This window comes from Ambystoma mexicanum, chromosome 6q (genome assembly GCF_040938575.1).
Source record: "Ambystoma mexicanum isolate Mex_15411 chromosome 6q, UKY_AmexF1_1, whole genome shotgun sequence".
NCBI classification, from domain to species: Eukaryota; Metazoa; Chordata; class Amphibia; order Caudata; family Ambystomatidae; genus Ambystoma; species Ambystoma mexicanum.
In genome coordinates this window covers 653,092,184-653,109,204 of record NC_090937.1, presented here as the reverse complement: position 1 = coordinate 653,109,204, position 17,021 = coordinate 653,092,184, and the positions used below count along the sequence as shown (strand labels likewise).

General features: G+C 44.7%; 1 protein-coding gene across 1 annotated transcript in view; it reads left to right on the top strand.

Moving 5' to 3' along the window:
• Positions 1–17,021, top strand: part of ADAD1 (adenosine deaminase domain containing 1) — a 1,643,060-nt gene that overhangs the window by 168,579 nt on the left and 1,457,460 nt on the right. Inside the window, exon 4 of the mRNA XM_069631143.1 lies at positions 8,370–8,537. Within this exon, the coding sequence (XP_069487244.1) occupies positions 8,370–8,537 (168 nt within the window). The remainder of the gene's footprint in view (positions 1–8,369; positions 8,538–17,021) is intronic.

Genomic DNA, 17,021 nt, shown 5'->3' with positions numbered 1-17,021 from the left:
CTTCAGACCTGCCAGTAGCACGGAAACTGCTCTCCTGAACATCTGTGAAGACCTGCTCTCCAACCTTGACTCCAACACTCCCTGTGTGCTCACCTTACTTGATCTCTCTTCTGCCTTTGACACGGTCAACCATGGCATCCTACTCAACAGTCTCCGCGATAACCTGGGTATCACCGGTCAGGTCCTGGCGTGGCTAACTTCTTTCCTCTCTCATCAACCCTCCCAGGTTCAACTCTATCTCGATCTCTACCTGTGGTGTTCGCAGGGGTCTAACCTCTCTCCCTGGCTATTCAACCAATACCTGGCACTTCTTGCCCACTGCATTGCCGTGCTCTGCTCCAACATCCACCGCTATGCAGATGACACTCGGCTCATTTTCAGGCTACCCTCAGCCACCTCTTCTTCTCCCTCTCTCATCTCTGTGTCTGTCCGGCATCCAGAAGTGGTGTGCCGCCAATGATCTCTGCCTTAATGCCAGTAAGACAGAGATTCTCCTCATCGGCACACCCGCTCCATCCTTTCCTGTCACTCTCTGGCCGGCCTTTATTGGCCCTCTCCCTGCTCCCACCTGTGAGGCTAAAAACCTTTGGGTCATCTTCGACTCCACACTCTCCTTCTCTCCTCACATCTCTGATGTCTCTAACAAGTCACACTACCAGCTGCACCTCCTCAGAGGTATTCTTCCCTTCCTCTCCTTTCCCCAGAAGCTCACTGTCTCCAGAGCTCTGGTTCTCTCTAGGCTGGACTACTGCAACAGCCTCTTTCTAAATCTGCCTGCTTCTACTCTCCGCCCTCTGCAACTCATCCAGAACAGGACTGCGAGACTTGTCTTTGGCCTCAAGCCCAGGTATCGTATCTCTACAGGGCTGAAATCTCTCCATTGGCTCCCAATGGCTGCGTGGATTAAGTTAAAAACCCTCTGCATTATCCACAAGGCCTTTGGTTGTAAGTCAAAGGATTGAATCAAAAGGATCGAAATACAATAGGGTCGAATCAAAATGACCGAAAACAAAAGGGTCGCATTTTTTTTGTGAATTTTTTTTGTGGGGGGGTCCCCCCAAACCCCTGTTTTTGGTGTAAAAACCAGGTTTTCTTCCTATACGGAAACCCCAAAAAAAATATACATTTAAAAAATAAAATACGACCCTTTTGTTTTCGGTCCTATTGACACGACCCTATTGCATTCGATCCTTTTGTTTTCGGTCCTTTGACCGGACACCAAAGCTTTCTGGGGCCTGGGGCCTCAATAACTTCAACTCTCTCTTCCTAAATACCTGCCTTCTCGCGCTCTTTGCTCATACGCCTCCAACTCCCTCAGGGTCAGTCGCTTCAAAGCACCTCAAAACCTTTCTCTTTGCTTCTGCTTTCTCCTCCTCTCCCCTGCTGACTTCCTGGCTGAAACTGCACTGGTTACCTGGCCACCTTCTGATCTCGTGTCCAGGCCCCACTCCCGCCAGTCGCATGCCTGCACTGCCTTCCTGGCAACCCCCGCACTTGGGGACTGTTTCTGTATCCCTACCAGCACTTGACACCCGATTTCTGCACCTACCCTTGCATTTGCCACCTGCTGGCCGTATTTTTATTTATTGCTTTTTTATTCTATTATCCCATGTACTGCACTGTCCCTCCCCTTCACTTTCCCATTCCACCTTCCCATGCACTTGCGTGATCTGAATGACACCTGGCCTAGTATGATCGTTGTCTGTTTTTCCTCTGTTCCCCCTCCCTTGCCTCGTCGCACCTTGAAACACTTGTTTATAGGCACGTTATACATGCCTTTTCATATATCATATTATATTAAATAAAGGTGAATAGCTAAAAAACACTGTTGTGTCGGATGCCTCAGTGACCCTGCTGTTTTGCTCCAGGGTAATTTCCCTCTGAATATTGTGTGCATGTTTGAAAGCGTGTTTCACAATTTTCTCTGGGTACCCTCTCTGCCTCAACTGGTTTTTGAGTTGTGCCCCCTGTTCCCTGTATATACCAGTAGTTGAACATGATTTCCTGCATCTAATGTAAGGAATGCATGGTGGCAATAGTAAGACAGACACAGATGACCACATGGGTGTGATAAACTCCTATCTGACCCTAAATCTACAATATGGGACCATCAAATCGTAATAAAGCAGTCCTAGTGGAGTCGTGTCAAATAAAAAGGATTTATACTAAAAAAACGATTGCCAATCCTTATCACTAATTTACAAATAATGTGGCGTAATGTTCATGAAAAAGAAAGGAGTGTTCACAAGTGATATGTCAGGATGCTCGGGCCGTTGCCCTCCCTGACGCATGTTTTCATCATGGGGCAAGGCGGGGCACTCGAGCAAAGCACACACTCTGACTTCTGCGGCACAAGGATACAGTGCAATTTCCGCAGTTGTGGGCCTTCTGTATCCAGGCCTCTTTTCCTCTTGCAAGTCTCTCGACTCAAAGGGCTTGGTGTACAAAACAAATGTTCTTTTCCTTGCACTGATCACATGTAGGGTGTTCACCCTGGATCTCCCTCTTTCAGGCTCAGATCCCTTTCACAGTTCAATATCAGAGAATTCTTACTCTGGTGACTCATGGTTCACACTGGATCCCCCTCAGCCGGGCTCAGATCCTGTTTAATTAGTCTTCCCTCATCCGGGCTTGGACGAATTTCAATGTACTGTAAACAATTGAAGAATTTCAAATGTACACAGGGTTTAGGTCCACCTGTTGTATGACCACTTTGATCACAATCTTCCTTGTTAACTTAAAGCACCAGCTGAATATATAACCGGGAATTTCGAAGGAGCACCCACGTGGTGCTGGACCACTCTGTATATGGTATTTTTGCTTGACATCCCAAAAGTTCAATCAGTCTTGATAGCTTTCAATTATATTTGCGTCGCTCATCCCAAACGCCTCTCACACTGTTCTCTTTATACAAAGTTGCTGCTTGCAACCTTGATTAGAACCACAACCTAGTTTGGTATCCATCTCTCCGACTCGCCTGCTGTGCTGTCTTTTCTGACGACGCCACTTTGTTGTAGGAGCCAAGGACAGTACCATAACAGCAATCGCTCCTCCCCATCTGTGTTATCGACGTGGTAGAGCCCCGGGTGCCTCCAACAAACTGTACAGGTTTGATCAGCCTTCATTCCTAGTCTGCAGTTTCTTACTTTCCAAGGTTCATGAAAATAACGGTCTTTAGAGTTCAAGGGTACTTCCCTTCTGGCAACCCTCACTGGTTTTACCGTCTTTATCCTGGTATTAAACTGACACCTGGGAACTGCTGTCTCCTTGTGTGTTTTGCATCTCTCCGAGTGTGCTCGTGTGCTCTGCCTTTTATCCACGTGGGGAAGTATGATGGAAGTCGGGTGTGTGTAATGATCCGTAATTGCCTGATCTTGCCTAATCATGGTGCTGGGACAGGTCAGTTATACGGTTGTGGTGTTAGTCTGTTGTCGGTCACGGTGGGCTGTCCGTGAGAAAGTGTTTGTGTCGGGAAAGGTGGGTGGGGGGGTGGTTGATTTCCTAAGTATCCTACCTGGTAGGATGGGGAAAAGGTGTTAAAAGGAAGGGGATACCGCATCTCACCCTTCGGTTTCCCCCTTCTACTCCCCTGAGACCCCTCATCCATGTGATCCTCTCACACTGGTCCACCCCAGGAACTGGCTCTAAAAGCGATGGCTGTGTCCTGGCCACCTGGATGACAGATCCCCGGGGAATAGCAGATGAGACACCTTCAGGTTTCTCACACTAAGGAATTGGCCAAAAGAGAAATTATCCCTAAGGGCCCTGGTGTGATAACTCCCAAATAGCAGGAAAGTGTTACAGTACATGGGTTTCTTATACACACAGGAGTGTAATAATCCAGCCTGGACCATAATCTACAGATACGAAAAATGTATCTTATGCTTGCTGCTGTCGCACGTAAAGTTTAGATGTGGATTTCTCTCATTCAGCCAGATGTGAAAGGTATTCGGTTGCTCTTGGGTACCCTGAACGATCATAAAGACATTGTCTGTATATCTTTTCCATGTTTTGATGTTATAGCTGAAGGGGTTATCCTCGGTGTATAGCCATGCCTTTTCAAATTGGTCTACTTAAATGTTGGCCAAACTAGGCGCAAACGTAGCACCCATTGCTGTCACTGATATCTGTGCGTAGAACGTCCTGATATATAAAGACATTCTTTTTCAGGGCAATCTCTGCCAGTTGGAGGATTGATATAGCAGGGACATCTCCAAGGGTGTCTTTTGTCATGTGTAACTTTTGTATGGCTAAAAAGATGGCTTTTTGTGCGATCCTTGAATAGAGGGCTTCAAAGTCCAATGTTCACAAAAACTGTTTGGATGCGTTGAAGATCGTGTCCTTAAGGAGATTGAGCATTGCGGTGGAGTCCCTGACATATGACTCCGTACTTGGGATTTTATCCTTAATATAGAAGTCGACAAATTGTGACAATGGTTCAAGGATTGAACCGATGCCCAATACTATAAGCCACTCTGGTGGAGGCACAATCCCTTTATGCATTTTGGGTAAGGCATAGAATGCAGGTAACTTGGGATGCTGAGGTGTTAGAAAAATGCCTTCTTTATGGCTAATGTAGCCTTCTGCTTCTTCTATGATCGGGGCCATCATGGCTCTGATAGTTTGTGTACGGTCCGTAGCCAGAATCTGATAGCTGGACACATCAGAAAGTAGTTGTTTACCCATCTGGTCGTAATCCGTGGAGTTCATAACCACACTTGCTCCACCCTTGTCTGCAGGTTTTATGGTAATGTCAAGGTTGTTGGCCAGGTTTTGTAAAGCTTCAATTTCTGCTTTGCTGTAGTTATGGACAAATGGTAGGTCCTTTTTCAATTTGTCCAGCCTTTTTAGTACTGCTTTTCAAAGGTGACTGATACAGGTGTAATGCTACTCAGTGGCGTAAAATATCTGGACGGTACCTGCAGACCAGTACCAATGTGTGCTTCTGCTAGTTCTTCTTGTCCAAAATGTTGTTTTATTCTTATTTTTCTCAAGAGTTGCATGATTTCTACACTTATTTGAAAGGGATTGTACCTAGCTGTCGGTACAAAAGTTGCAAAATGCTCTCTTCGGCCGAAAGGTGATGTCGGGAGAGGTTCATAATTAATACATTCTCTGTGTAAAGGCAGCGATATCCTTCTTCAATTTTATAATTTTCTTGTTCAAGTTCAGTTCCCCGACATTCTTGTCGCTACTAGTGAGGCTAGTTTGTTATAATTCTCAAGTGCCATATGGTTTTTTATCTGTTCCATTTGATCCTGACTATCTCGCATTAGCGTTTGTGACACAGTAGCTTTGTTGATTATTAAAATGAGCCAGTCACATTGTTTGCTATGAAGCGCCAATCGTGTCTAAATTGCAAGTTCTCCAGGAAGATTCTGGGTTCGATATGAATGATGAGACCAGAATCAAACAATCATTCAGTGGTATCTTTTCATCGCATTGCAGGGTGTCGGTGTGCTTTCCGTGCCAAATCCCGATGAAGTTGAATTCTACAAACTAGCAAAGATTTATTTTTCCTGCTCCTGACTGATTTCATGGTTCGCAGTTTGTAATTTCACCAGGATGTTGTGCGGGCATTCTTCTCGTTCATGTCTCACTGGCCCCACTCTGTGTGCCATGTTTCTTGTAGACCATACTCACTGGGTCACCCAAAAGTATAGCAAACAGGAGAGAAATGCAGCTTTTCCCCTTCTGACCTGCTTTTCAGCATTTTTATGTGGACGCTATCCTTCCGAGATCGATTTTCGTGGTCCTCGCATTGTTCTGCAATTCCCACAGTTTCTTGCTTGAAGAGAAGCCAGGTCTGACACACAATCTGCAAACCTGCAAACCGTGAGCCCAAATATTAATTCTCCTTTGTGTTCTGCTGTATAGCTTTTGTTAGGTCGTTTTTTAACCATGTCCTCTGATCTTAAGTCTCAGTCCAGATAATTCTTTGCTAGTAAATAGAGGGTTCACCCATAACTTAACCTCGTGGTGCACCCTCTGTAAGGTAACCATCTGTGGGACAGGGTGCAGATTCCTTTCAAATTCAATTACAATAGGTCGCACCTGCACAAAGTCTTAAAATATCGCCTTTCTAAGATGATGGTTTGGCAGCCCGCCACCTCTAGAATAATGGGCTGCTCTAGCTATATTGTTTAAGCCTGCTTTTCAGAGTCATGGATATACAAGTCAAGCCACACTTCCCCTCAGCTTGTCCCCTCTGTCAGTCTATCAGCCAACCTACGGGAGGGAGTACTGTGATTCGGTCTGCTGGGACCGCCGCAACTTCTCATATGCAGTTTACTCGGACATCCCCTCTGTCAGGCAATGGTTCCGTTAACAAGCACAATGTACTTGATTCTTTTTTGGTGTTTGGAGATAGCAGAGAGCAGACCTGGTTTGCAGCTGCTTTTGTGCTTTTTCCGAGCTGTTGATTCCTCCAGTCGTCACCCTTTTCACACACTCCTGCTTCAGAGCATGCCTTCATTCTTCTGGGGCTCGAATCATGGTCATCCGCTCCCCTACAGTCCCCCCACTTGCTGCTTCCCGGTCCCCTTCACAGCTATTGTGCTCCTTCTGCACAGCGAACCCACTCTATATAGTGCTGATTTTTTACCAGGGTTCGTGATCAGCCAGAGCCAGTGTGGCATGTCAGATTCTGATGCCATCTCGGCCCCGCTTCCAGATATTTGCTTTTGATGATGGATGTTGGTGATTTTCATGTTTCCCCACAACCCGTGGATTACAGATCACCTCTCCCTCAGGGACTTGAACATTTGTTGCAGTTACATTGATAGTAAATTCCTAAGCAGCAACATCCACATTTATTAACTTTGCTGCAGAATCTTCTGCAGCAGTGGTCACCAAAGCCAGTCCACAAGAGCCCCAACGGCGCCACATTTTCAGAACAACCAATGCCAAGGTAAATAAATACTTCGATTCATTACATTCGGCGTATTTTGTATGGCTGTCCTGAGAACATGGAGTGGATTTATCACTTGGGGCTGACCCCCACATTCTATAAAAATCTTTACACTGGCCCAATTATTCTCAGTAGATCAAAGTACCTTATGGCATGTGTGCACAACATGGCGTTAGGTTATTTTCATGGAGTGAATCGAGCTGGTGGCTGCTCTCTTTTAATAGGCCTTGACTTAAAAATAAAATTAAAAAAAAAAACATTCTGACTGCTGCCAGTCCACGGTCTTTCCTCGTCTGGAATGCCCCACCAGCTCCGTAAAAAATCAAGGACATCCCAATATAGTGATGCTTCTATTTGCAGTTGCACTAAATGACAGTGTTGCACTGTACCCTTCTGCTTGTCACATAACGCATACATTGCACCCTCCTCACTCCCCTTACCACTTACTGTCCTTTTCTGCCTGTACCTACTCTTTGTTTTAATTTGCTTTCTGATGTACCATTCAGTAGATAGATGTTCAATGTAGGTGGTAGTAGATGAGCCTTCTTTCCTGTAGGCTTTTGCGCATAGACGGTTATAACATGTGGGAACACCCTTAATTTAGGGACACCATCACATTAAACCATCGGAAATGGCTGTTTTGTTGGCATTTTAGAACTATGCTCACATTTCTTGATCTTACACCACAACTGTTTTCGAATGTGTATGAAAGCCATAGAGCAAATGCTTTTCTGGGCCAAGCAGCCCTGTGCTATCACTTTATACACTGCCATGCTAGTATTTTAGATGATCTTAGTGCTAGTCCTACTTTGTTGTTGTTTTTTGTCCTGGACACTGAGGATGTTTATTGAATAAAATATTGGTTGCCTCGTGTGGTATGTGGTTTAGCATTTAATTGTTTGGTTTTTTAAATTGAGCATTTTATCTTGTGCTGTTGAAGCATTACTAACAGTAAACACTGAAATAGCACAACATATTGTTCATAGATCGTTGTCTCAAGTACTTTTAGCTAGACCGATACATCATTGCATTTTTTTAGGGTGAGCACGTCTGTAGATGGTGTCACTGTTTGCTACAGCTTTTATGCACTGACTAGTAGGGACCTATTCTTCCCTAGTGTTATAAAATGTTGGCCAAGTGAAAGAGGTTTCATAATTGACTTTTATTGTCTGGTGCGAAATTGAATCAGTCCTCATATTTCTGTTTGCCCCTAGTCTATTAATCTGTGAATGATCATGTGAATAGCAGGATGACTAGACTTTGCATTCCCTAACCTTACCCATTTTTAAACTGCTCAAACAGTTTTTGTCCCGTAAAAATGTGGCAGATGTTGCAGGAGTTTGCCAAATGAGCATCCGGTGGAAGGAGATCAGCCTAGTTATTGTGGAGCATTAGCCTTTACATTGTGTACATTGTATTTTATTTCATAACGTATATTTTTATATGTAATCTCTTTCAGGGAATGTTTTTGGAACCTATTTTGCGTTTTGTGCTGTAATTGATGGTATGCAGTACAAAACCGGTTTGGGCCAGAATAAGAAAGATGCAAAAGCCAATGCCTCAAAACTTGCACTTGATGAGCTACTCCTATCTGAAGATCCCGAGCAAAGTGTTTCAACCGTTTCAGGTACTGCTTTCGTGCATTTAAGTATGTTTATTGTTTTGAAAATCAAATTGAGATATTCCAGTTCCCTTTGATCTATCTTTTTAATGTACGTAGGAGATGAGATAAAAACTAGTGGCAAATTTCATCTCTGTACCCTTCATTTTCCCCCACCAACAAATTCATCATAACTAATATTTCGTTCATGTTGCCTCATAAATTGTGTGTTTATGCAATTTACTGCGAAAGAAGAAACAAATATCCTATGTTTTATTACTTGAGTAAATTAAACACAGTATATTAAAGTCATTCTTGTTCAATCCTTTCACTCGTGCATCTTGGTAATGCATATCACCCAAGGATATTAAATACTAGGGAAGAATTTGAACTTTGTGCAATCACACGGTGCCTCATGCCATTTGTTATATGTTTCCCTTAGTTAAGCGACGATTTGGGCATTCATATTTTCCCAACTTAAAAACAGCATGGATTTAGGACCTGCCTTTAATGCTGCAAGGTTTCATAAATATATGTTTATATGTATAGGATTTATAAGGCGCAATCCTAGCTGGGAAGCGATGGAGCTCTGTACCCAGGGTTTACAAATAAAGTGCAGGGGCAGAAGAGGAACTTGGAAAGGTAGGGGGAGCGTGGGAGGAAGGAACTCCAGAAGTGGAGAGCAAACCGTGATTGGCGAGATCTTCTTGGTACAGTAATTTGTGACGGAAACATGATGCTTAGCAGGAAAAGGCCTGTGTCCTGGTTTCTTTCCCTCTACAGTTCTTTGTTTCCAGCCTGCTTATCACGTGGCTTCTGGTGGTGTGTTGGCCTGTGGAGTTGTTGAGTTTCTTTGTCAAGTAGCTTGGTGTTTTGGTTGTGACGGCTTTGTAGGTGATGCAGGCCCATGTTGAACATGATGTATGCTTGAAGATGTAGCTAGTGTAGCTCCATATGGGTGATATGGTTGAATTGTCTTATTCCGGTAATGAGGTGTGCACTTGGTGATTTAGCGCCTTGTAATGCCCTTCTGAAAGCTTTGTAATAGGGTATCCAGTAAAATTTTCGAATTTGTCGGGAAAAAAAAGTTGGAAAAAAAAATCTGAATATTTCTTTTTTATTTTATATATATTTTTTGGTTTAGTGAAAAAAAGGGTAAATAAAAAAAACGGGGTTGGAATGAAACCCCCCATTAAAAAAATAAAATAAAAAATAATGAAAATTTGACATTTTTTTCCGGCATTTTTCATTTGAGAAAAAGGCATTCGAAAGTGTCACTATAAAACTTGCAAGAGTCTGTCTGCGCTTGCTTTAATATAGGTGTTTTGTTGCAATTGCCTACAACCGCCACTAGACAACAGCAGAACATAACAGTAGCTGTGATTTGGTAGCGAATTAGGAAATAATGTACATTGCTAAATACGTGTGTTACAATTTGTCACTTGCTTCTCCACTGAATTAAGAAAGCACCATTTATTTTACAAAATATACATTCTAGTTCGTCAGTTTCACTAGGAAATCTGCGTTAGTTGGTTAGGAAGTGTTTTAAAACAAAATTTGGTGAACCAGAAAACAAGACTGGCTGGGATTCGAACTCAAGTCACGTGGCTGAACCGGCTAACCCTTTACCATTGGACCATACAAGTCCCTTTTGAAAGAGCAGGGCAAACTCGCCTGTTAAATGTTAAATAAACAGCAAGCTCCCAGTAGGGGGTTAATGATTGATTAGTGCCCAGAGAGCATTGAATTAAAGAAACAGATTACACAGTTTCTGTATACAAAATGGATGCATCCAAGGTCTTTAAAGCAGGACTTTAGAGAAGATGTGCTGCTCATTTTACACTGGAATAAAAAAAAGATGTAAATTTGAATATATATTTTTTATTATGGGCAATATTTAAAATAATTAACATTTTTTAGAGCACTTCCCGTTTAAACAATTATGATCAACATTCTGGTCATCAGATATAATAAAATGCTGTGATTCCCTAATATTCTCACGAATGATCAAACCAGAAACCTTTTATTTAACAAGTCAATGCATGCAATTATTTATCAATGATTCTTCTCCCTCTTTACTTCCTATGCAAAGTTCTGGGACATTTTGTCATGTACACCGCCCCTTTTTGCGAGTTGCTTACTGCATGACCCTTCTCTCTCTCCTTTCCTTCACAGACAATTATCTCAGTGTCAAATTCACTCCATCTATCCTGATGATTACTGTTCACTAGTTGGTAGGGGATTTACGGATCAAATGTTTGTCGATTACTGACTATATCAGCTCAATAGAGCAATCTTTCTCGTCCCGGTACCTCCATCTGACTGCATTGTACAAATAAGTGCTTCATTCAGAGCTGAATGCCTTTCTGTTCTGTACACTCCTACCCAATTATGACTTTCACTTCCCATTTGTCCTCTATAGAGCTTATGTTTTGGGTTTTTTATTGGCTGCCTGGAACTAAAACTCTGCGCTCATCCCCACCAATTCTGATCTCTGGCCCTAACTAACCTTTTTGTGCACTCCAATTTAATGTGCAGTACCAGTTTGGGCGTATAATTGCACACTTTATTAATAGTTGTATACTTATATTTTTATGGGCATTAACCATCTGAGTTTTAGGTTTTATAACTATTTGTGGGGGATCCAGAATCAGCCATTTGTAACCACTGGTGGACTATGTGTATTCTCAATTGTCACAAACAAAGTGGGTCACGTCTCACTCTGCGTTTGTGTCTGTACCGTCTAAATCGGGATGACTTAAAATACTAAGGGCCTGATTCACAGAGCGATTTCCAATTGGTTTGAGCCATTATAAAATGCTTCTGTGACTATGGCCCTAAATCTATTGCTTAATGGAATTTTATTAACTATACAATCATGTGTGATGGGTTTTTCTCTCATATTAAACATTGGAGCAATGTTTTCTTTCTTACCAGATTCTAGACCGATTACATGCTCTCTTTTCTCGTAGTGCTAGTTTGTGGCTAAGCATTTATCTAGAGGTTTATTTTAGCTAGAATCACGTGTTTGTTCTCCCCCCCTCCCCCCACCAGATTTACATTTTGATCCACTTCATATTGGGCCAAATTGCCTTTTTATTTTTCTCTGTTTTCTCTATTCTCTAATAATCGATTCAATAATTCCTTTCACTGGAACCTTTAATAGGGAGTAAATCATAGAATAGCCTTCTTCAGCATTTGATCTTTCATAGATTCACATGCTTGAATATCCCACGTCATATTGGGAATCCTCTGTAAATTAAATAACAAAAAATAATATAATAATATAATCAAAAACTTTCCCTTGGGAAAGAAAGCTACATCCATAGGTGCCTATAAGGGCTTGTGTAGCCTTTCACTTGTGGAGTCCCTCCACCTCCTTTTGGTCCTTTTAGGCCCCAACTAATTAAGTGGCAGGTCTTAGGCTCCACCCGAGTCAGCCATTTTCAGATTTTTCACTGTGTCTTACAGTACAGGGGAATCCTCCTCGGCTCTGAGCTTTTTCGATTTGTTTTCAGGATTAATTTCTACTTTTTCAAACCAAATTAAGCTTTTTTAGCTTCCTTCTAACTAGGGCTTCTTAGCTTTATTCTCAGAAGCCTGTATTTTTTCTCTCTGCACCCAGAAACGTTGTGTGTTTGGGTCACTCACTTCTCCTCATGGCAGAGCAAGGCCACACCGTCAAAGAGAAGACTTATATCTTCAAGGACTGCTCCAAATATGGCAAGAAGGTCCTCTTTATCAGGGACCCACACAAACTCTGCTTTTACTGCCTTTACCTTCATAACATTCAGCCATGCAGTATATGCCAAACGTTCACCAAGAAAACCCTGGAGGACAGGCATAGAAGACTACTATTGCACCCGGAGAGCAGACAAATGTCCTCAGATGAGGAATCCTGCAAGACTGCGCCATCAACCTCCTTCAGGCACACTGAGAAGCGTGCTCCTAAAAGGAAAGCTTCTTCAGTGGCCAGAGCACACTCTCCACCATCTAAGGGCAGGAAGAGGAGTGGAAAGTCCTCTAATCAACCTTCCAAAACCCAGGAGGGTATGTTGACGGGAGATCCACAAAAGGGTAAATACTTAACTTTTTCTTCACTCGTCCGCGAAGCGGTCGTCCACGACTAACCTAACTTTACCATCTACTAGAACTGCACCGTCGTCGACGGTTAAACCTTCATCCACAGCCAAACCGGCTTCCTCGTCGACTAAATCACTGTCGTCGAAGGATTCGTCGACAAAGCATTCGTCCACGAAGGAATCATCAAGCAAGCACTCGTCGATGAAGCACTTGTCAACGTCACTCGTCAACGGTTAAGTCTTCCAAGATGAGACCGTCGACCAAGCACTCGTCTACGGGCAGGACATCGACAGAAAGCCCATCGACAGTACGCTCGTCGATGCCTAAGCACTCGTCCACCAAGCAGCCACTTTTGTCAACGGGAGGGCCGTTGACAGGCCAAGAACATGGTTTAACACCACCATCTATGCAAGGGACGCCTGCCGAAGTCTTCGATGAGCATTTTCCTCAACCAGAGGAGGCCTTAAACGTCCATTCACAATTGGAAGGGCTAGAATGCGCTGTCTCTCTCTCCCCAATCACTGAAATGAATGAGCTTCCAGATATCATTTTACAGGAGGAAATCTCATAGGGGGAGGGACGTTTACCAGTTCAGCCCAAGGAGGATAGCCCTCACTGGCAACCTACAGTGGAGGATGCTACAGATCCTTTCGACCCAGCGCTTTTACAGTCAATGCGCAGAATTATGGACAAATTCACCAGAAGGCAAAGGACGAGATATTCCAACAGACAGACAACCTGCACACCGCGATTGGAGCAGGTCTCCTACGGACCGCACGCCTCACCACCCACCACCACATCGCCAGTCCACTTCAGGGCGCGAACACCATCGTGTGGCGCTCAGAGGTGGAAACACTCTGTGTCCCCCCAAGATCATCGCCCCAAAGAGCAAGATCAGCTCCTTCGATAATGGGCCCGGAATCACCCGTTCAGTTTGAAGAAGAGGGGGAACCTGATGACCCCGTTTAGGGCGTTCTCTGACTCCAACAGCAGGAAGACTAACCAGAGGAGGAGGAGGAGATGCCACAGGATTCGCCAGACACAGACCCAGATGACTGGGGGTCGGTGACTATCGAGATACACAAGAAACGGGACTCACCGGGTGGCTCATCACCCCCAGACGATGTGCTGTCTTTTCACTCAGTCATGGCAAAGTCCGCTGACGTTTTCAAGATTCAGGTCGCCACTGAAGAAAAGGTGTTGGTTCTCTATGAACACAGGGACAAATGACGCTGCACCATCACTACAATTCCTATTTTGGAAACCATCTGGGAGGCAGGTGTAAAGATCCTCGCCACCCTCTCTCCACCCTAGCACTAGTAGCTAGACCTGAGAAAAAGTACAAGGCCCCAGACTCGCCCCCTTTATGTCTCAGAGGTCATCCAAAACCGGCTTTTGCACCAAGGAAAAGACTGCAAAATCCGGCTTCCCACCTCACTACTCGCCCAGATAAGGAAAGGAGGGATGTAAGCTAGAATCGTTTGGCCCCAAGGACATCACTAACGGTAAGGGCCAGCAACACCATGGCCATGATGGCTTGGTTTGATAGAGCTATGGCTCTGCATGTCTAAACTGACAAAGCACCAGAAGAATTCCAACTGGAGGCCAAGGCCATCATTACAGACGCTGAAGCAGTCTCGGACCACATGATGGATACCTCGATGGACACCGCTCACTGCGGTTTCAGGCAAATGGCACATAGGACAGTCCTTACACGCCTATCCTGGATGAAGGCCACCAGTTTCAGGCCAGAGGTCCGAGCCCAGATCTTGGACATGCACATCGATGGTCAAGACCTGTTCGGCAAAAAGATCGACAATCACTGAAAGGGAATGAAGTCCGACACTGACACAGCTAGAGTGATTAGCTCTTTAAAGGTCAAGGAAAAGGACCACCATTCCTTTTGTTCCTTGCAAGGCAACAGCTCCAAATACAAATCTTATGGAAAATTTTCCCAAGGGTCAAACGTCTTCCTCAAATTCCTACCGGTCGGGGGGGCAGGTACCAACAAGGTTACAACAGGTACCAAAATCAATGCGGCAAGAGAGGCTCGGGACAAGGCAGGAGCCAGGCCAAGAAGAAGAATTGACCCTTACCCAACGCTCCTGCCGCATCTAATCCCGGTAGGACACGTCTCAAGGCACCTTGACCATTGGAACACAATAACATCAGACAAATGGGTGCTTCAAGTGATAAAAGGGGGACACACCATGGACTTCCTTCAGAAACCACGACCCCGCCCACCACCAGAGAAAAACATCATGCGGCTGCAACAGTTAAAGGTCAAAGCCACTAAACTACTACCAAAGGCCCCATATAGAGGGTACCCCCTCCTCAGCAGGGAAAGGGGTTCTACTCCCACTTCTTTCTAGTGCAAAAGAAAAATGCCCAGTGGTGCCCGATCCTAGATCTGCGGGCCCTCAACAAATGTGTTTGCTGACTAAAGTTCAAATTGACTTCCCAACATTTGGTTCTCTCTAGGCTCAAAAAGGACAATTTTCTCTCTGCTTTAGACTTGGAGCACGCTTCTTTTCACATTCCCATCCATACAACACATAGGAAATACCTCCGGTTCTCAGTTAGCAACAAACACTTTCAGTTCAAGGTGCTACCCATTCGGGTTCAAATCTGCACCAGGAGGGTTCATGAAATGCCTAACCCTGGTAGCCGCTCATCTCAGGCGCTCAGGAATCTCAAGTTCCCAGGGTACGCCCCTCGTCGGACAGAGGGACAACAATGCAAAATCTCATTGCGTGGCTCGGGAACAGGACAAGCTCTACCGTCAGACAATACAAGTCCCTTTTGGGCATGATGTCCTCTTGTATCTTCCGCATACCAAAATGCGGACTAAAGATGCGACCGCTTCAGGAGGAGCTGGACAACCAATGGGCTCAACACAGTGGGTCATGGGAAGGCATTGTTTGTCTCACTACAGGTTTTCACAAGGCACACAGATGGTGTGCAATTGCCCCATTCTTCTCCAAGGTCTCTCGTTCCAATCCCCCACGTCCACCCTGCTACTGAGTATGGACGCATTAGTCTCGGGATGAGGAGCTCATCTAGGCAATCTCCAGGCCACCAGGATATGCTCACCAACGGAATCTTGCCTACGCATAAACGTGCTGGAACTCAGAGCCATTCGGTGGGCTCTAAAGTCCTTTCTTCCAGTTCTGATGGGGCAGATGGTGACGGTGCAGACGGACAACACCACGTGGATGCGCTACACAAACAAACCATGGGGCACCAAATGCAGCATTCTCTCACAGGAAGCACAACCACTCTGGAATTGGGCACTTCACCACAAAATTCACTTGAGATCGGAGCATCTCGCCGGCAAGGACAACATCTTAGTAGACAAGCTCAGCCGGCCATTTCTACAATCGCACGAGTGGGAGATCAACAACGATGATCTCGACAGACTATTCCACATGTGCGGGAAGCCCAGCATAGACTTGTTTGCAACTCACAAGAACACAAAATGCGATCAGTTCGCTTCCAGGTATACCCGAGAGATGCATCTCCATACTATGGAAGGGGAAATTCCTTTACGGGTTTCCACGGACACCTTTGATCCCGCGGGTTCTGTGCAGAATGATCGAACATCACTGCACCGTGATACTGATTGCCCCGATTTGGGCACGCCAGATCGGGTACCTGACGCTCCTTCAACTAGCGATCGAGGAACCGGTCCATTTCCAACCTCACTCTTACCTCTTATCTCAGCAGAAGGGCTAGCTACTTCACCACAACCCAGCCAGTCTATCTCTCAGGGGCTGTCTCCTTAGCAGTGAAATTTCCACAACCTCACGCTAGATTCTGAGCGCTGGGATATACCACAGGCTGCAAGGGCTCAGTCTACAAGACGCACATATTATAAAAATTGGAAACGGTTCAGAACCTGGTGTCTACAGACTAACACAGAACCCCTCTTGGCATCTGCAGAGCAAATGCTACCTTACCTCTTACACTTAGCTAGAGAGGGTCTAGCAGTATCTTCCATTAAGGTCCATCTCTCAGCTGTGGCCACTTACACAACCAAGCCAATTCAGCGTTCCCTAGTGTCCAGTGGTTAAGGCTTTTCTCGGAGGACTCACATGCTCCTTTCCCTGACAAAGGAAAATTGCTCCCCCATGGAGTCTTAAGACGGTCCTGGCCGCATTAATGAGAGCGCCATATGAACCCATAAACATGCGCATCGGGGAGCTACAGGCTTTGTCTGCTTAACCTCCTTTCAACAATTTTCACAGAGATAAGGTCGTTTTAGGACCTCACCCTAAATTAATTTCTAAGATCGTGTCTGAAGCCATTCTGGTGGAAAAGATCGTTCTACCTACATTCTTCGTCAACCACAAGACCACTGCGGAATGTACAATACATTCCATAGATGTGGCAAGAACACTCACGTTTTATAACGGACTAAGGAGTTCA